This window comes from Abrus precatorius, unplaced genomic scaffold, assembly GCF_003935025.1.
Source record: "Abrus precatorius isolate BTA unplaced genomic scaffold, Abrus_2018 Scaffold3, whole genome shotgun sequence".
NCBI lineage: Eukaryota > Viridiplantae > Streptophyta > Magnoliopsida > Fabales > Fabaceae > Abrus > Abrus precatorius.
Genome location: NW_020874373.1, coordinates 25,569,085 through 25,587,826, shown reverse-complemented (window position 1 = coordinate 25,587,826; position 18,742 = coordinate 25,569,085). Strand labels below are relative to the sequence as shown.

Sequence of the window (18,742 nt, the reverse complement as noted above, 5' to 3'; positions counted from 1 at the left end):
AAAACTTTATATTAAGATTGTAAAATCGTTAGAATCTGTACACAACTTTTTTTTGTGTTCGTGGGAAAGATAGAGGTGAGAAAGCTTACGATAGATTGACAATTTGGGGTCCCTAGGATTTTTCAATTCAAATATCTAAAGGGCTTCCTTTTTCACCTTAAAAAAATATTAAGTTGTTCTTTAGCTTTGGTATCTGAATCAACATCGCAGAGAAATGAGTTGCTTTTCATGTTTTTCTTCCAACGAAAAAAAAGCATCAAAGAGGCCTAACAATGGAAAGAGGGTACAACAACTTGCTACCCAATCTCCCAAGGAACCATCCCAACTAGCTCAACCAAGGCCAGGTGAAAAACCATTTAAAGATGAAAATATTTCATCTGCATCAATTTGACATTAATTTCTATGTAGTTTTAATAATGAATATTAACTTTGAAGATAATTCAGTTCTTTGTAATATGTTTAGCAAATCATTTACATTTTTTTTTCTATTGAGGATTTTAGCTGGAATTCTACATCGTTATTACATGCTTTCACATGCATCAATTTTACTATTTCTTCTGATCACAAAAGCTTTATTGGTAAATACTAACAGTGTCTTTAAGACCTTAATTAAGAAATTAAAATTATCTTTTTTTATTAAAAAGCATGACAATGTACTTTTTTTTTGTAATTTTGAATACATCTTTAACGTGATTTTCAATAAAAATTGTATATATTTATTAATTTCTTAATCAACTTAGTAAGTCTCTTAAGATAATGTTTCTTTGTACTATGTTTATACAAGATATTTCTTAGAAAGAGAAGCATTTGAGTGTGTTCTGTGACGAAAATTTAGTTCCTGAGGGGATGCTTGATGGATCATTTTGTTTTGCACAGAGAATCATAAAAAAAAGGTGCAAACAGAACCTCAAGTGAACAAAGAGGCCAACAAAGATAATGGAAACAATAACATTGCTGCCCAAACGTTCACCTTCAGGGAGTTGGCTGTTATCACCAAGAACTTCAGGCAGGATTGCCTAATAGGTGAAGGGGGTTTTGGGAGGGTTTATAGAGGAAGGCTAGAAAAAACCAACCAGGTAGGATAATGTCACTTAATTTACTTTTCTCATTAAGTTTTTTGCTTAAATTGATTTTGGTAAAATTTTGAAGGACTTGGCTTTGACATTTGGTCATTTAAATGTATAGGATGTAGCTGTGAAGCAACTTGACAGGAATGGATTGCAAGGGAACAGAGAGTTTCTTGTTGAAGTTTTAATGTTGAGCCTCTTGCACCATCAAAATCTAGTGAATTTAATTGGATATTGTGCTGATGGAGATCAAAGATTATTGGTATATGAGTACATGTCATTAGGATCTCTTGAGGACCATTTGCTTGGTAAGATTCTCCTTGCCTGTGTCATTTGAACAGAAATTTTTAATGTTGATATTTAGCATTGACATTAGAAGAGTTATCGAAGTTTAATAATTAAGAATACATAAGTTCTAGATAGACTCTCCAAGAAAACAGAACACAGGACATCTATAGGTTAAAGGGGACTTTCTTTTATTTTCTTCTCACTTTTGACATTCTAGATTACTCTGCATATAAATAATTCTCTGTCAAAAAAGAGAGGCCAAAGTCGTAAACCAAGATCAAGAACAAAGTCATGGATCAATAAGAAATTAACAACTTATTACTAGTATGAAAATGTAATTTTTTTTATCCTTACTAAAGATTATAAAAATGCTACATCATTATGAATATTTATTGAACTTTAATGCAGATCTCCAGCCACATGAAAAGCCTCTAGATTGGTTAACCAGAATGAAAATAGCTTTGGATGCTGCAAAAGGTCTAGAATATTTGCATGACAAGGCCAATCCACCAGTCATATACCGTGATTTAAAATCCTCTAACATCTTGCTAGACAAAGATTTCAATGCAAAACTCTCTGATTTTGGACTAGCAAAGTTGGGACCTACAGGGGACAAGTCTCATGTCTCATCTAGAGTAATGGGCACTTATGGATATTGTGCACCTGAGTATCAAAGAACTGGTCAACTAACTGTAAAATCAGATGTATACAGCTTTGGAGTTGTTCTACTTGAATTGATCACTGGAAGGAGAGCCATTGATAACACAAGAACAACAAGGGAGCAAAATTTAGTTTCATGGGTGAGTTTATTCTGTTTGTCTATGGATCAATTTGAAGTGTTTGACATATTTGTTTAAGGTTACTTTTGATAACGAGTTTCCAGCAAAATTTTAAAGAAAAGAAGGTTCAGGGAGGACCACATTATTAAGAAATTTCTATACTTTGTGCATGGTTTTAATTAAAAGGAAGAATTCCTGAAGTGTTAGTACTTCACATGCTGTTGATTTACTTCTCTCTAATAAGATAACAAATTAAACCATTGAAAACATTTTCTTTCTATTACATCATTGAAAATAATTGTCACTTGAAAAGATAATTGTCTTCGATATTTATAAAACACATGCAATATTTATAATGTTTCCTACTAATACAAAAAGAGTGTATCTATACCACCACCTATTTAACTGATTTTTTTTTATTTAAAATATCATTTTTCGCTCTTATAATTATATTAATAGTAAAAATATTTTAAACAAAAATTACTTAAATAGGAGTCAGAATAGATACATGAGAGTGAAAATAGACACTCATAATAAAATTTAGATCAAATTTCTATATAATCAAGTTTACAAGCCAAACGTTAAACACGGCAATTTTTGTTCCCTTATTGAATTATATATTCTTAATGGGTACTATTTATTGTTAAACAAAACACCTGACTTACTGTTTGACTTGAAAACTTAGATATAAGGAAATTGTTTAAATGCATATGATGGGAAGTGCCTTTTGATTAGCGTTTGTTTCATCAACCCCAGAACCACATGGATTTCGTCAAGAGCATATATTGTGTTTTATTATTCCAATTTGGCAATGAAGTTATAATTTACTCTCATTCTTTCCAAACCAACCAGGCATATCCAGTATTCAAGGACCCTCATAGATACTCAGAATTAGCAGATCCCATTCTTCAAGGAAACTATCCAATAAGATCATTGCATCAAGCAGTGGCAGTAGCAGCCATGTGTCTCAATGAGGAGTCATCAGTGAGACCCTTGATCAGTGATGTTGTCACAGCTCTTAGTTTCCTTGGTACAATTCCTGGGAGTCAAGACCCCGCACTAACTGCACCAATTGACATGCCCTCCCCACCACAAGACAAAGAAGCCAATAATAATGCCACTTTGAATCTTCTTGATGATGATAGTGTCATGGAACGCCAAAGAGCAGTTGCTGAAGCAATTGAATGGGGTTCAAATACTAGGAAGAAAGCACATCAGCATGAAAGCTGATTTTCCTCTTTGTAAATTCACTATTGTTATGTACATGACTAAATACTTCATTCTAATATTGTAACATATACTCTTGTGGCTTTCTGTATAGCCCAACAGGCCCTTATTCTATGTTTTGTGGAAAATTCAAAAGTTGGATTCTCTCTATTTTTCTAATTAAGGTACATTCATTCTCAATATTCTCATCATGGATTAATTAACATGTATTAGTGATGGAACCTAATAAGGTCACACTCTCAATGGATTGGAATTGGTGTTTAAATTCACAAGATAAACTTCTAATATTATTTTTTTTAAGATGTGAATTTAGTTTACATAAATTTTCATGTATATTTCTCTATTAGAAATTAATTTATCTCAGTGAAAAAAATAGTAATTACGAGAAATTTTGCTTTTAACAAAAATCAAGCAAAACTATCCTTTAAATCTAAACAATGAAGGTCAAATTATGAATATAGACTAATGTTTATAGTATAACCGATTATAAATACAGTTGTGGTTTAATTTATATTAGTTTGAAAATAATTAATACTAAAATTAAATCAATTCAAACTAATATTTGCAATTTGGGTTAGATTAATTTTTTTTATTTTTAAAAAGAAACAACTTTAATTTTTATTAAATAAATAAAATTTCATTAAGTAGATTATAAATAAAGTTTTAATTACATACATTTTTTAGTAACTAATTTTTTATTTAAGAAACAATACTTATTAAATAAAAATTTAAATGTATAATAATATAGAAAAAGTCATAAATTAAATCTCATCTGAAATAACAACTTGGTCTAATTAATTACAATCATAAAGCATAATAATTTCAAGTTTTTTCTTAAATAAATATAAGTATATTTAATAAAATATATTTTAAATTAGTATTTATACAACAATAGAATAAAATAATTAATATATTTTCTATTTGATTCAATTTTAAAGAAGAAAATTGAAAATCAAACCAAATAACAATTTTTTTTTTGAAAAATGATTGATCCAGTTTTTTTTAATATTTTTAAATAGATATATTAAGTTTGGGAGAGAATTTTTGAAGAAAAACAGGAGAAGAGGATATATTTTAATTTTAAATTAAGATAATTATGCATCATTTATGATAATAAATATACATAATTAATATATTAAGTTTATATTAATATATTAATTTATATCTTTTGTTTAAAAAATTAATTCTTAATATATTTATTTAAAACAGAAAAATTATTATTTTTCCCTTAATTCCCTTCAAAATCCAACTTCCCAAGAGGCAAGAATGGCACCTGTGTGGGCGCTTGTATTTAAAAGATTTTATATGATTATGAAAAAAGTAAAATTTGACAATTTATGTATCGTTGTATAATTATTTTAAAAATTCACGTGGCTTTTTTAAAATCTTCATTGTTTTTATATTTTTATTTTAACTTCTCATCGTAAAATTTAATAGTCAATATTTATTTTTCTCATTCTTATGAAAAATTATTTATTTATTTATTTATAGTATTATCTAACTTATTTTACTTTAATTATTTTTAGATATTAAATTTTATTAATTGAACCATTTGAATAATTTTTATTAAGTAAATTAATAAGAAAAAATTTAGATAATTTAAATTTATTTGATGCTTTATAAATAAACTTTATGTTCATGCATAACATACTTTACAATATATATATATATATATATATATATATATATATATATATAACGGCTACAAAAATACATACACATAAATTTTTAATTAATCAATATTTGACATGCTTAATCAGCAAAATATCACATGATTCAATTACATTTTTTATTCTAAAAAAAGTATTAAGGGAACGTGTAATACCTTACTGTCGTTCTATTGCTTGTATGAACTATGTTAATCTTAATCCTGTAGATTATGTTTCTATTTATTATAAGAAACACCATTATGCACCAGTTTACCAATCTATCATATATCCAGCAAATGGACCTAATTTGTGAAAATCTACTTACTACCCCGACATCTTATCCTCACCAATAAAGAAATAACTTGAGAGGCAAAAAAATTCAAAGAATAAAAATACAACTGAGAAGGTTGTTGATGGAAACAAATTAAATAGGAAAGAAATGATTGTTAAATCCAGCAAATGTAGAATAAGTGGTCATAACAAAGCTATTTGTAAAGTTATATAGCCTGCTGGAACAAATGCACCAACAACTCAAACTCAAAGTTCAAGAACTTCTCAAGTTCCAATTGATGGTCAAACAAGAATGGAGATGTGTACTCAAAGGCATCAACATAATTAAATGTCTTATGTAAGGGGGACAATGTATTATTTTACTTTACGTTTTGTGCTTTTGGTTAGAAGACATTTTGTAAAGCTTGTATTTTGTCCATGTTTTGTTATTATCATAACATTATATTTTAATAAATATTTTTATTCTCATTATACTTTCTTATTCTCACATCTATATTTCAAGATAAAACAAATGTTGAAAATATTATATCATTAAAGATAGAACAATCCATATAAAGCAATAGCACAACAACAGGACCATGACTTAATCAAAGCACTCTTTCATAGTGTATTTACTAAAATTACATTCCTATATTTGTTTTTTGCTAAACAACATGAAAAATAATATCATTACTAATCCATTAATAATCACACTAATACTTAAAAAAATAACTTAAAATCTTAATCTTTTTCTTACTAATTTTGTGTGAGTTCTCAAGATGGACAATTCTTCTCTTTTGCCTCAGTACAACAATTTAATTATCTTCAACTTTATCGTCTTTCCTTAATAACACCAATTAGTTAAATTTATTTATACACAAAAATAAAACTCAATTCTAAGATAATCTTACAAAATTACCTCATAGTTTCTACGTCCCAAAACCCCTTTCCTCAATAACAAAATGGGTGTCTAACCCCTCTGCGAATAGATGTTGTTGCCAAAGATTATGAGTCCATGAAAACTCCACCCTTTGTTTTGGTATTTCAAAGAGACAAAGAACCTTAACTTCACAAGGTACTCAAAATGTCCAACATGTGTTTTGAATGCAGTTTTAAACTCCTCACATCGCATTCTAACTTGATGGTAATCGAATCATAGGTCAAACATGGAATAAATCGCTGAGCCACCTACCTCATCCATTAAATCCTCGATTAATGGAATATGAAACCTATCCTTAACTATTTGAGAATTCAAGCGGCGATAATCCACACACAATCTCTAAGATCCATCCTTTTTTTTACAAGTATAGTAAAGGTTGTTACTATACTATGTAATTTCCTGATATAACATTTCATTCACCAATTTATCAACTTCATCTTTTTGAACTACATAATAATGGTATGGTCTTTGGTTAATAGATAGTGAGGATTCCTTTAAAGGTATTTTGTGGTAAAAAATACCTCGCAAATGTGGTAGATAAGTGGGCTATGAAAAATATCATTGAATTCCAAGAGTAGATCGACAAACAAAGGAAGAACTAATGAATTATGGTCCTTGTCTAGACAAAAATTGATGTTGCAAGTAGGGACCATAAATAGATCTACAAGCAAGCCAGGTTGTAAAATACCTAGTTGGACTCCTTGCTGCAGTGCCAGAGTGAAAGTTTTGTTGTTTATGAGTTTAATGGAAGATAGTTGAGCCCCACACAGCACAAAGAGTTTACCAGAATAGGTAAATTCTATCTGTAATTTAGTGAAATCTCATACAATGGCCTAGGGTAATCAATGCCGAGACCAAATCACAACACCCTAGTGGAAGGACCATGACATTGGATTGAAATAAGGTTTGTTGCAATTTTCATTGGAACCCCTTGCACATGAACTAAGCATCAATTATTATGCCATTTGCGATTGTCACTGACAAAGGAGAAAGTTGTTCCAATTTATATCCTAAATTTTTGGCCACATCCAAATCAAGGAAATTGTGGGTACTACCACTATTAATGAGAATCTGCAACTTCTTGTTGTGCAACCCGTTAACTCTCATAGTCTGATACAATTCTGATAAGACATTCATGGACAGTTGTGGGGTATTACCAATAGATGTACTTCTAGTCACATTGCCTTGGTCTTTATCCACAGTTAAGTCTGCATATACCTTGTCTTCATCATCTAACTCTATCACAAACACTTGTGTGCGCCTATGTTTGAGTTGATGACCAGGTGTAGAACTTTATCATAGAACATGTATAATCCTTTTGTCCTTCTTTTAGCCATCTTAGTTGAGTTAAAAGAACAAGGTGTTTTAGTTAGGAGGGGTTTGACAGAGTTAGTGATATGAGGTTTGGGGTTCTAGGTCATCAGGTTAAGGTAGGACAGGTCAAGGTTGGGTTTAGTGTGGGAAAAGTAGGGGACCAATTAAAATGCTTGGTTACTGGGTGTGTTAGTTTCAAAGCTTTATGTAATTGGGCTAGGTTCGAGGCTTAAGCTATGGATGTGGGATTAAACATGTGAACATTCATCTGGGTGTGATGGTCTAACCCAACAAGGAAAATGCTAAGAGAATATTTAGGGGGAAGGATTATTTGGGTCAAGGCTAACTCAAATGCCTCCACATAATTGTGAACGCACCTTACTTGCTTCACTTGAATCAAATTCGAGAGTGGGTCTTTGTAGATAGCACCAAATCTCATGGTAATATTTGCAATATACTCTGACCATCTTGGGTAGATGTTAAATTGAACCTCAAGTAATTAAGATACCACTGCAATGCACTTTCGTTCAAATGCATAGAAGCTAAACGAATTTGGACTCAGGAGGTTTGTTGTCAAGAGTGAAGAATTGTTCACATTTGTACAACCACTCTTTGATTCGAGTTTTGTCAAATCGAAGAAACTTCACCTTAGAAATACGCATAAAATATAGAGTCTGCAAAGTAAGATTTTGGTGATGGAGAATTTGGCTGAATACCCCATGGGACTTTCCATGGTTTTCATGATGAAGCCCACCACCTTGTTTATGTGCGAGATTGTCAGTAGTGAGCAAACCCTTGAGCTCTACTAAACAAGTCGTAACCTGGTCAATCTTGTCCTGCATCGCTGTATTGTACTTGTTGACGTTTTTGGTCAACGATCACTTAACTTCCTGGATAGTTATCAGATTTCGCGTTGTGTCAACCATGGAAACCCCTTGAGTGATACCAATGGTGATAGGATATTTAGACTTCACAGAACTTGAGTAAATTCTGTTGAAATACTACTCTATGAACAGGGAAAACTAATATCAAAGATTGGTCAGAAAAAAAAAGAAAAATTAAGAAAATAAAGATAAAAAATTATTTTGTTGTGTATCAAAACAAAATAAGATCAATGATCATATATAATATGATTTGTTATAAAAAGATAAATTAGAAAAACCAAATTTTGATATGCATAATAATTTTAGCACTAGCTCATAGTTTCTTAACAAAATCGCTAAAAAAAAAAAAAAGACAAACATATGCTAACAATAAAACTTTAAAGCAGCTTAGTGTTATCACAGATTTTACGTTTAAAGAGAGAGTATTTTTCTCCCCTCCTTTTCTTTTTAAACTCTTTCCGTTCTTTCCTTCCAAACATTGCCTCCAACAAAGGATGGGAGTCCTTAGACTTTTCGAACCACACGGCTGTGGAAAGACGGAGTGCAGTTAGTATTTGATGCATTTGTTGTAATCACTATCAGAACAGTTAAACCAAAAATGGACGCTTCACATTCTGAGATAACACTAATGACATTATTGACTACACCCACATGCATCATTTTGGTCCGCATATTTGAATCCGTTAGTTATTGGTCTTCCGCCTTGTTTGTTTGGTCTGAATTAGTTAGTGGTTTCGACCGCAGATTTTGGACCCTTATGTCTTAGTCAACAGTTAGGCAAAGTAACAGTTTTCCCATGTACTATTAAATTAAAAGGCTTTTTAAAATAAATAAGTTTAGAAAAATTTCAAATTTTTTAAATTTATAAATTTTAAAAAGTAAATATTATAATTATTAATAATAAATAATAAATATTCTAATATATTAAATAAAAGTAAAATAAATATATAATGTAAAAAAAAAATTGGCAGCATAAAAAATAATTTTTAAAAACGATCTTATTTAAAATATATTCTTATTCAAGAATTAATATTCACAGTTTATTTATATTCTAATAATTTTAAATGAATTTTCATTCATCTTATTTTAACACGAGTTTGGTTTCACGAGACTCAATATGGAGAGAGTGAATATAGTTAACTATTGAACAAATAGAAAAGGTTGGTGATATATTCAAGAGTTAAAAAGGCTTGACATGAGGTTATAACTATGAAAGATATGCAAATTAATGAATACTATAATCCTCATGATACCTGGGTCTGCTATTGTTTTATTTGGCACTTGTATTGTGGCCAATGAATTGTAAAAGAGATTTTTATCAGAGTATGTTGGAAAGAAAATGCATTGTTACAAACTTGAAACTACAAGCCTTTTCATTTGATTAAGAAACCTTCCAGACATATAATTCCTGGAGATGGGAAGACAAGAACAAACAAGGAAGTAAAATTAGACACTTACTGACATTAAATACAGATAAAAGCACCATCAAACTAAAGGAACGAATCTTCCTTATTTGCACAGTAAACGAAGTGTTCATTAAAACCAATTGAATGCCCGTTGGCATAACTCCATCATTGAGGAATAGCATCAGTGTCGTGGCTTTGCAGCATCTCAACCACTTGCCTCATGGTGGGTCTTATTTCTTTGTCTTCCTCTACACAGTCCAAAGCAACTCTGGCCAAAATTTCCATCTTACTTGCATCATAATGTGGACCAATTGCAGGATCCATGATTTGCTCCACCCAAGATGTGCTCCTTTTTCTCTCTCTCACCCATGTTACCAGCCTCCCATTGTATGCATCTGTTCCATCAACTGTTTCAACATCCATTGATGGACTCTTCCCAGTTATCATCTCTAAGAGAACAATTCCATAGCTGTAAACATCCACTTTGGAGGTGATTGGTAAATTGTAAAGCCACTCAGGTGCCATATAACCTCGAGTTCCTCTTATCATTGAGAAGCTTGAATTATCAAGGTTGTCTCTGTTCAGTAACTTAGACAAGCCAAAATCTGCTACCTTGGGTTGATAGTTACCGTCAAGAAGAATGTTTTGAGGCTTTATGTCGCAGTGCAAAATCCATTCCAGACATTCTTCGTGTAGATAAGCTAAACCTCTAGCCGTTCCAAGAGCAATCTCATATCTCTTGCTCCAATCAAGTGTGCTGCTAGATGAGAGATTTTCTGCCAATGAACCATTTTCCATATACTCATACACCAACAACCTATGCTTTCCCTCAGCACAATATCCCCACATTTCAATCAAGTTCATGTGGTTAAGCCTTCCAATGATGCTCACTTCGGCAAGAAATTCTCCTTCTCCTTGTTTAGCTTCATTGAGTCTCTTTATTGCTGCATGTCTTTGATCTGACAAAAGTCCTTTGTATACAACCCCACCTGCACCCCTTCCAATCTCTTCACTGAACCCCTTTGTGGCCTTCTTCAACTCAGAATAACTGAATTTTCTGAACCCTGCTACAGTAAGATGGTAACCTTGTTGATTCGCACCAGACTTTTGACGGTTCCAAATTAGGAAACCCCAAATCATGGAAAAACAAAACACTTCTAAAGTTCCAACTGCAGTAGCCAGCCACCGAAAAAATCTCACCAAACGGCTTGATAGCTTTCTAACGTAGTCTCTGTGAAGCTGCACAGAACAAACATGATCAATTTCACTGCCACTCACATATTCTTCCTTGGAGATGTTATTGCTGTTAGGCACTCGCAAGTAAGTTATTCCTGTAAAACTAGGTGAACGCCTTCCATTCAGCAACTGTAACTTTGTGTAACAGTTGCTAAACCCTTTGGCCCCATCATATCTGTACTGAAACCCTTTACAGTTACAATCTAGTAAACATAAATTCACACAATTCGTGTATGTACTGTTTTCGACATAATTATTGTCATAACCATAAAACTCGACACCATGCATCCCCAAAAATGTAGACTCACTTCTATTGCAAGTAAGATCAAACACGGGTTCACACCCATAAGACCAATCACTTTGATTCTTTACTTTGTACCCTGGTAAACACGAGCATCTCCTTCTCCTTTTAGGATCATAACTGCAAGTGCTGTTAGCTCCACAAGTTCCATGAATAGTACAAGCATCTGTTATGACTTGCCATGAAACGTACCATTTCTTTGATGTATCATTTCTACTATAGACACGAACATTACCATCAGAATCCATCTTTAATCTCCTTTTCATCACCATGCCATGATCATTAGTGGAAAAAGTATAATTATCTGATGAAACGAAATTTCCAAGAGAATCTAACATTGCAACTCTGCTGCTATTGTAATTAAACCTTCCATTTTGCCAAGGTAGCAACCAAGGGGCTGGCCAATACGTGCTTGACACCTCAGGACCATCGTAAACAAGACAAAGAACGTTGTCATCGTCGAAAAACAGTTTATAGAAACCAGAAGAGTGGTTACTCTTGCTTCTAGAAGACACAAGTTGTGTGTGTCTGGTAAGAGATTGACCAGGAAGAAGAGTATCAGTTGGAAAATCAAAACTTTGCCACAAAACGGTTCCTTGAAGCTCACGTAACACAAGGTTACCATCATCTCTGAGATGCAACTTTAATGGGGCTTGTGATGCTGTGTCTGATGACCAAGTCGAGTATTGACCCGCATCAACCAAGACAATGTTACCATTGTTTAAGAGAGAAACTTCGAGAACCTTCGATTCACGGGTTGGTCACGGTTTGCCATCCAAACAACGGTGTTGTTGTTGTGAGGGTCGTTGTTGAACCATATGGCGAAGGAGTATGCGTTTTCTCCAACTTTAAAAAACCCAGCAGAGAACACTCCATTTTCAGAGACAATAACGTCTTCTAAGTGTTTCTCTGCAGAGAGGGAGGATCCCTTGTACAATGAAGATAAAGAAGATGAACAGTAGAAAAATGAAACCAGGAGAAGGAAAAAGAGTGGGATTGAGAAAGCCATGCAATTTTCAGTGAAAGCTATGGATGATCTGCGTGTGAATGTGAAGTGATGCCCGTGATTGTAAGGAATCAAAGCATATATAATTTGTTTTTGGTAAATGGAAAGTCTTCTCCAAGACTTTTTTATTTTTTTTAAATTCTATGAGCGTCTCTTTCCGTTGATAGTTGCATACTATAGATTTTGTTTCCATGTCATATTTTCAAATCATGGGGATAGTAGGAAGGCACGATTAATTTCTAACAGAGGTTGACAGAAGCTAAAGAAAACAACATTCTTTGTTGGACTAAATTATGTAAAACATTGTTTAATTTTTTTTATTTCTCAGGTGCCCCAACTTTTAAAAAAGGTTACATGGACTAATTATGTAAAATTATATTTAGTTTAAATACATATGTACGCTTTAATTTAATTTTCTTGTTTAAAAAAGTACTTTAAAATATCATTAATCTAAAAGTTAGTTTTTCTAATAATAAATTTGTGAAATTTTATTCAACTTAAATTTTAATTTTTTTCCTCTAAATTTAACTTGGAGGAAGAAGTAGCCAAGTAAGAAAAGCTTGTTTGAATGTAAAATAAGTTATAATTCTTGTGATGCAGTGATGGAGTCTTGGCACCGCCATTGGAGCAGCATTAGTAAAAGAATAGAATTCGAGATGTCCGAAATGTTCAGAGTTACGCGAGATCCCAGTTTCCATGCCAGCCAACGAATTTAGATCTTTAGTGATTAGACCATAAATGTGCATAAGTGGTCCATGCAAAGAGCATTGGTGGCGTCTGAAAAGGTGGCGCACGAGATATAACACCTTTACCCCTTTCAAACCACACGGCTGTGTGCAACCTTAAACGTCATAATTCTGCAACGAACCCCAAATACATAAAGCTTTGTGCACGCATTCTAAGATCCATTACTGGGTTAGGACTGCATTCACTGTGTTACATCCATCAACGACTTCCTATTTTTGAAGTCAAAGTCAACAATTGGGCAACAAAGAGATAAGCCCGTGTCTTCTGAGAAAGTGCATGTTAGAAATTAATTTGCTAGTTATTTATTCAATTATTAAACAAAAAATCTTCTCTAAATTTTATAAATAAGTGATGCTTCAGAATATTAAGTTTAATGAAGAAATAGTTTATTACTTAGTTTTTATTACTTGATCTTTGTTGGACACAAGTTTGTTTTACAGAAATATAATAATTTTTTTTGTGGTTATTTAAGTGTATAATTAGCTATTAACAAAGTTAAAATCTTTTAGAGTATATTAATTTTTTAGTAAAAAAATTATTTCTTGAGTATTCACAATTTTGTAGTAATTATATTTCAATTAGATAATTTATTTTAATTGTCAACAGAAAGATATCAACAATCAATTCACAACTATGTTTAGACTAGTTAAATAACATTATACGAATACTTTTTAATTTATTATTATGGACTCCATCTTAATGAACTTAACACGTGTATGATCATGATTAAAGAAAAGCACGATGCTGAAATATAATAAGGGTTAGAAAATATAACATTTTTAATAAAATATAATATAGTTTTCTTTACTTTTTCTTGATGAACAATAGTCATCGTCATGAAGAAATAGTAATAGACGTTGAAATGAAAATAACTATATGGCATTTTATAAGGAATGCCATAGATAATGACAAACGGCTCAGTAGAGAAAAGAGACTGAGTGGACAAAATATGTCCCTGCCGACGGAAGCTTGTCGGCTTAATCTTTTTCAAACTTAATTTAATAATTTATTAAAATAATATGCTTAATTTAAATTTTTTAAAATATTTAATAATTGAAAAGTTAAGTTTGAATTTTAAAAAAATAGATTTAATAAAATGATTTATTTAAAATTCATAAGATTAATAATAATAATATATCAAATAATTTTATAAAAGTTATAGAATATAATATTATAATAAATTAAATTTTAAATTTGAAACTTTAATCCTATTTTTGTTGAAGTTAGAAAGTTTCCTACTACATACAAAGAGAGTATGTCCCTTGTTGGAATTTTATACGTTATTGTTGCTTGATTTATTTTAGATGTGTAAAGTTGATATGTATTTATATTTGTTGAATATTTAGTTATTCATTTATTTAAATTAAATATATGATTTTAAAATAATAAATAAAAATATATAATTTTATTATAAATATTTAAAGTACTGAACTATTTTTCTTTATCAGTTATTTATATATAAATCTTATAACTTTAATAGAGATATACCTATTTGAATAATTTGATAGTCAAATTTTAGATATTTAGTGATCTAATAAAAATTTTAATTTAAAGTAAGTTATTAAAAAAGTTAATAAATAAAATTAGACTTTTAAAATGATTAGACTAAAGTTAATAAAAAAATATTATTATAAATAATAAGTCAGACTTTAAAATTATTGAATAAATTAAATTTATTTGTGTAAAATCTAATATATTTGTATCTTTAGTCATCACTATGTGCTAGCTTCTTTTATCATTTAGGACTTTGTTGTTATCATTTAATTTAAAAAATTAGTATTTTTTTTATTTGAAAAGAAATATATGTATCTTAGTTTATTGCAAAGAAAATGTTTGCTCACAATCTTAATTTTTTATTCCAAATTTATACTTACTTTACACCCTTTTTTATGTCAATTACTAGTTGTTACATTTAAATTATATCAGCTGTTTTTTTTATTTCTTTTAATTTATAGATCAATTACAAAGGTGAAACTATCTTTTACTTATATTATCGATAAATAGAAGTGTTCGTTACTTATATTACCGATAAATAGAGGTGTCCATCAAATCAGATAAACTAATGAACTCAATGATCCAAATCGATCTAAATTGAAAAACAATCTAAACTAACACTTAACAAGTCTGATTCGATCCAAAGTGATCAAACTCGATTTTGAATTTGTGTATTTGTGTTAGAATGTGTAATTATGTTAAAATTATGTGTCAAGAATTATTCAAATAGAAAAAATAGTTTTTTTTTTGTTTTCTTATACATTTTTTATTTTAGGTTATTTAATCGGATAATTCAATGATGCAAACTGAACCTACTTATTTATGTTTAATTCGAATTGATTCTGATTTTTAAAATTTTTTACACAAATCTAAAACAAACCAAAGCAATCCATTTTCATTCGTTTAGATTATTTTTTCCCCAAATCTAAACCAAACCAGTTCGTGGATACCCCTCCTAGCAAACTTCAAAACTCACAAGTCTTTTTTGTTAGATTAAGCAATCTTACTAACACATATAATACGAATAATGTTATGGTTGTAACCATTTTTACACACTTCTTATTTTTCTTTTTTTATCACTTTTTGGTATACCATTTTATCATTATTATTTTTTTATCTCTTTCTGTTGTGTAAAATTATTATAAAAATGCGTGACAGAAACATTATTATTGATGTAATAAGAAGAAAAAAACAACACAAAAAAGTACAATTAAAAACACTGACCGAGATTAACTAGACATATATATGCACCATCAATCTAAAGGATTAAATTCTCAACATAGCCTAAAATACTGAAACAAAGAAATAAATCTGCCTAGTACACAGCTAAACATATTCTAAACGCATTGCTCCACATATATTTAAGACATGCACCAATAATTTATTAGCATAGCTTTCATCACTCTATATTGCTGTCATGGCTTTGCAGCATCTCAACCACTTGCCTCATGGTGGGTCTTGCTTCTTTGTCTTCCTCTACACAGTCCAAAGCAACTCTGGCCAAAATTTCCATCTTACTTGCATCATAATTTGGACCAATTGCAGGATCCATGATTTGCTCCACCCAATATGTGCTCCTTTTTCTCTTTCTCACCCATGTTACCAGCCTCTCGTTGCATGCCTCTGTTCCATCAACTGTTTCAACATCCGTTGTAGGACTCTTCCCAGTTATCATCACTAAGAGAACAATTCCATAGCTATAAACATCCACTTTGGAGGTAATCGGTAAATTGTAAACCCACTCTGGTGCCATATAACCTCGCGTTCCTCTTATCATTGAGAAGCTTAAATTATTGAGGTTGTTTCTGTTCAGTAACTTAGAGAAGCCAAAATCAGCTACCCTGGGCTGATAATTACCATCAAGAAGAATGTTTTGAGGCTTTATGTCGCAGTGCAAAATCCATTCTTGGCATTCTTCGTGTAGATAAGCTAGAACTCTAGCCGTTCCAAGAGCAATCTCATATCTCTTGCTCCAATCAAGTGTGCTGCTAGATGAGAGATTTTCTGCCAATGAACCATTTTCCATATACTCATACACCAACAACCTATGCTTTCCCTCAGCACAATATCCCCACATTTCAATCAAGTTCATGTGGTTAAGCCTTCCGATGATGCTCACTTCTGCAAGGAATTCCCCTTCTTCTTGTTTAGCTTCGTTGAGTCTCTTTATTGCTGCGTGTCTTTGATCTGACAAAATACCTCTGTATACAATCCCACTTGCTCCCCTTCCAATCTCTTCACTGAACTCCTTTGTGGCTTTCTTCAACTCAGAATAACTGAATTTTTTGAATCCTACTGCAGAAAGGCGACAGCCTTGCTCATCTACACCAATCTTTTGGCGGTTACTACTTAATACACACCAAACCACCAAAATGCAAACTATTTCTATAGCTCCAAATGCTATAGCTAGCCACAGAAGCAACCATACCAAACGGCTTACCTGTTTTTTATCCCTGTGAAGCTCCACGAAACATAAATGATCACATGCACTCTCAAATTCTTCCTCGGAGATCTTAGTATTTTTAGGCACTCTCATGTAAATTGCTCCATTATAACGAGGTGAGCGCCTTCCATTCTGCAACTGTAACTTTGTAAAGCAGCTGCTAAAGCCTTTGTTCCTATCATATCTATATTGAAACCCTTTACAGTTACAATCTTGTAAACATAAATTCACACAATTCACGTGAGTACTGTTTTGGACATAATTACTATCATAACCATAAAACTCAACACCTTGCATCTTAAAAAAGGTAGACTCATTTCTATAGCAAGTAAGATGAAACACGGGTTCACACCCATAAGACCAATCACTATGGTTCTTTAGTTTGTACCCTGGTAAACACGAGCATCTCCTTCTCCCTTCAGGATAATAACTGCAGGTACTGTTAGCTCCACAAATTCCATGAATGGTGCAAGCATCTGATATGACTTGCCATGAAACGTACCAATTCTTGGAGGCATTATGTCTACTATACACACGAACGTTGCCGTCAGAATCCAGTGTTAATCTCCTTTGCATCAGCGTGCCATGATCATTAGTGGAAAAATTATAATTATCGGATGAAGTGAAAATTCCAAGAGAATCCAACCCTGCATCTCTGTTGCTATTGTAATCAAACCTTCCAACTTGCCGAGGTAGTAACCAAGTTTGTGGCCAGTAAGTGCTTGAAACATCAAGACCATGATAAACAAGACTAAGAACGTTGTTGTCACCAAAGAACAACGTATAGAAACCAGAGGAATGGTTACTTGGGCTTCTAGAAGACACAAGTTGTGTATATGCACTAAGACGTTGACCGGGAAGGAGAGTATGAGTTGGAAAATCAAAACTTTGCCACAAAATGCTATTCGTACTTGGCAGTTCATGTAACACAAGATTTCCATCATCTCTAAGATACAACTGTGTTGGGGCTTGTGATGCTGTGTTTGAAGACCACGTGTTGCTTTCACCTGCATCAACCAAGACAGTGTTACCACTGTATGATAGTGAAAGCTTTGAGCGCTTTCCGTTGATGGGTTGGTTACGATTTGCCATCCAAACGATGGTGCGAGGCTCCGTGAACCATATGGCGAAGGTATATGCGTTTTCCCCAACTTGAAAGAAGCCTGCAGAGAACACTCCATTTTGGGAGACAATAACGTCTTCTTCAGGCTTCTCCACTGAGAGGGAGGAGCCCATGTTCAATGACGATAAAGAAAATGAACTTTGGAATGAAAAAATTGAGAGAAGTAAAAAGAGTGGGATCCAGAAAGCCATGTTCGTGTGCAATTGCAGTGCAAGCTAATGGAAGCTTTGTGTCAGAATGTGTGTAATTATTCAAACATGTCTACTTTGTTTGCTTATGGATTATGGTAAACGGCGGTCTTCTGCATGTTTCAAAATCAATAAACAATATTAAATGTTTATTTTTTTTATTAAAATAAATCTTTAATTTCAATTAAAAAGGAGAAAAGTAATATCTAAAAGATGACCTAAATTTTATATTTTTGGTTTTGTAAACCAAGATATCCCTCCCAAGATACTATCCCCTTTGAAGTGTAATGATCATAGTAGGAACAAGATTTCTTGGGGGTGTATTGAATTAGGATTTTAAAGAACTTGTAGACTTTGCAGGATTTTAAAGAACTTGTAGA

The 18,742-nt window shown here is 32.0% G+C and overlaps 3 protein-coding genes across 3 annotated transcripts; 1 reads left to right on the top strand and 2 right to left on the bottom strand.

Annotated features, from left to right (window-relative positions):
* The first annotated feature begins 214 nt into the window (after positions 1-214).
* Positions 215-3,364, top strand: LOC113862385 (probable serine/threonine-protein kinase PBL25). The gene is made up of 5 exons (XM_027495473.1): positions 215-344; positions 877-1,076; positions 1,186-1,375; positions 1,764-2,155; positions 2,987-3,364. The coding sequence occupies exons 1-5, from the start codon at positions 215-217 to the stop codon at positions 3,362-3,364; spliced, it is 1,290 nt and encodes a 429-aa protein (XP_027351274.1).
* Positions 3,365-9,989: 6,625 nt separating this feature from the next.
* Positions 9,990-12,370, bottom strand: LOC113862384 (putative receptor protein kinase ZmPK1). The gene is given in 2 exon segments (XM_027495471.1): positions 9,990-12,109; positions 12,112-12,370. Coding segments are annotated over 2 exon segments (2,379 nt in total).
* Positions 12,371-16,007: 3,637 nt separating this feature from the next.
* LOC113863689 (putative receptor protein kinase ZmPK1) lies at positions 16,008-18,365 on the bottom strand. Its single transcript, XM_027497344.1, has one exon. The coding sequence runs from the start codon at positions 18,363-18,365 to the stop codon at positions 16,008-16,010; it is 2,358 nt and encodes a 785-aa protein (XP_027353145.1).
* Positions 18,366-18,742: the final 377 nt, after the last annotated feature.

What these genes read in the sequence shown, in the direction of transcription:
- LOC113862385 (XM_027495473.1), top strand. Translation starts at nt 215, where the DNA reads ATGAGTTGCTTTTCATGTTTTTCTTCCAACGAAAAAAAAGCATCAAAG. An exon ending in ACTAGCTCAACCAAGGCCAG is followed by an intron (nt 345 to 876) that starts GTGAAAAACCAT and finishes TGTTTTGCACAG; the next exon opens with AGAATCATAAAAAAAAGGTG. An exon ending in GGCTAGAAAAAACCAACCAG is followed by an intron (nt 1,077 to 1,185) that starts GTAGGATAATGT and finishes TTAAATGTATAG; the next exon opens with GATGTAGCTGTGAAGCAACT.
- LOC113863689 (XM_027497344.1), bottom strand. Translation starts at nt 18,365, where the DNA reads ATGGCTTTCTGGATCCCACTCTTTTTACTTCTCTCAATTTTTTCATTC.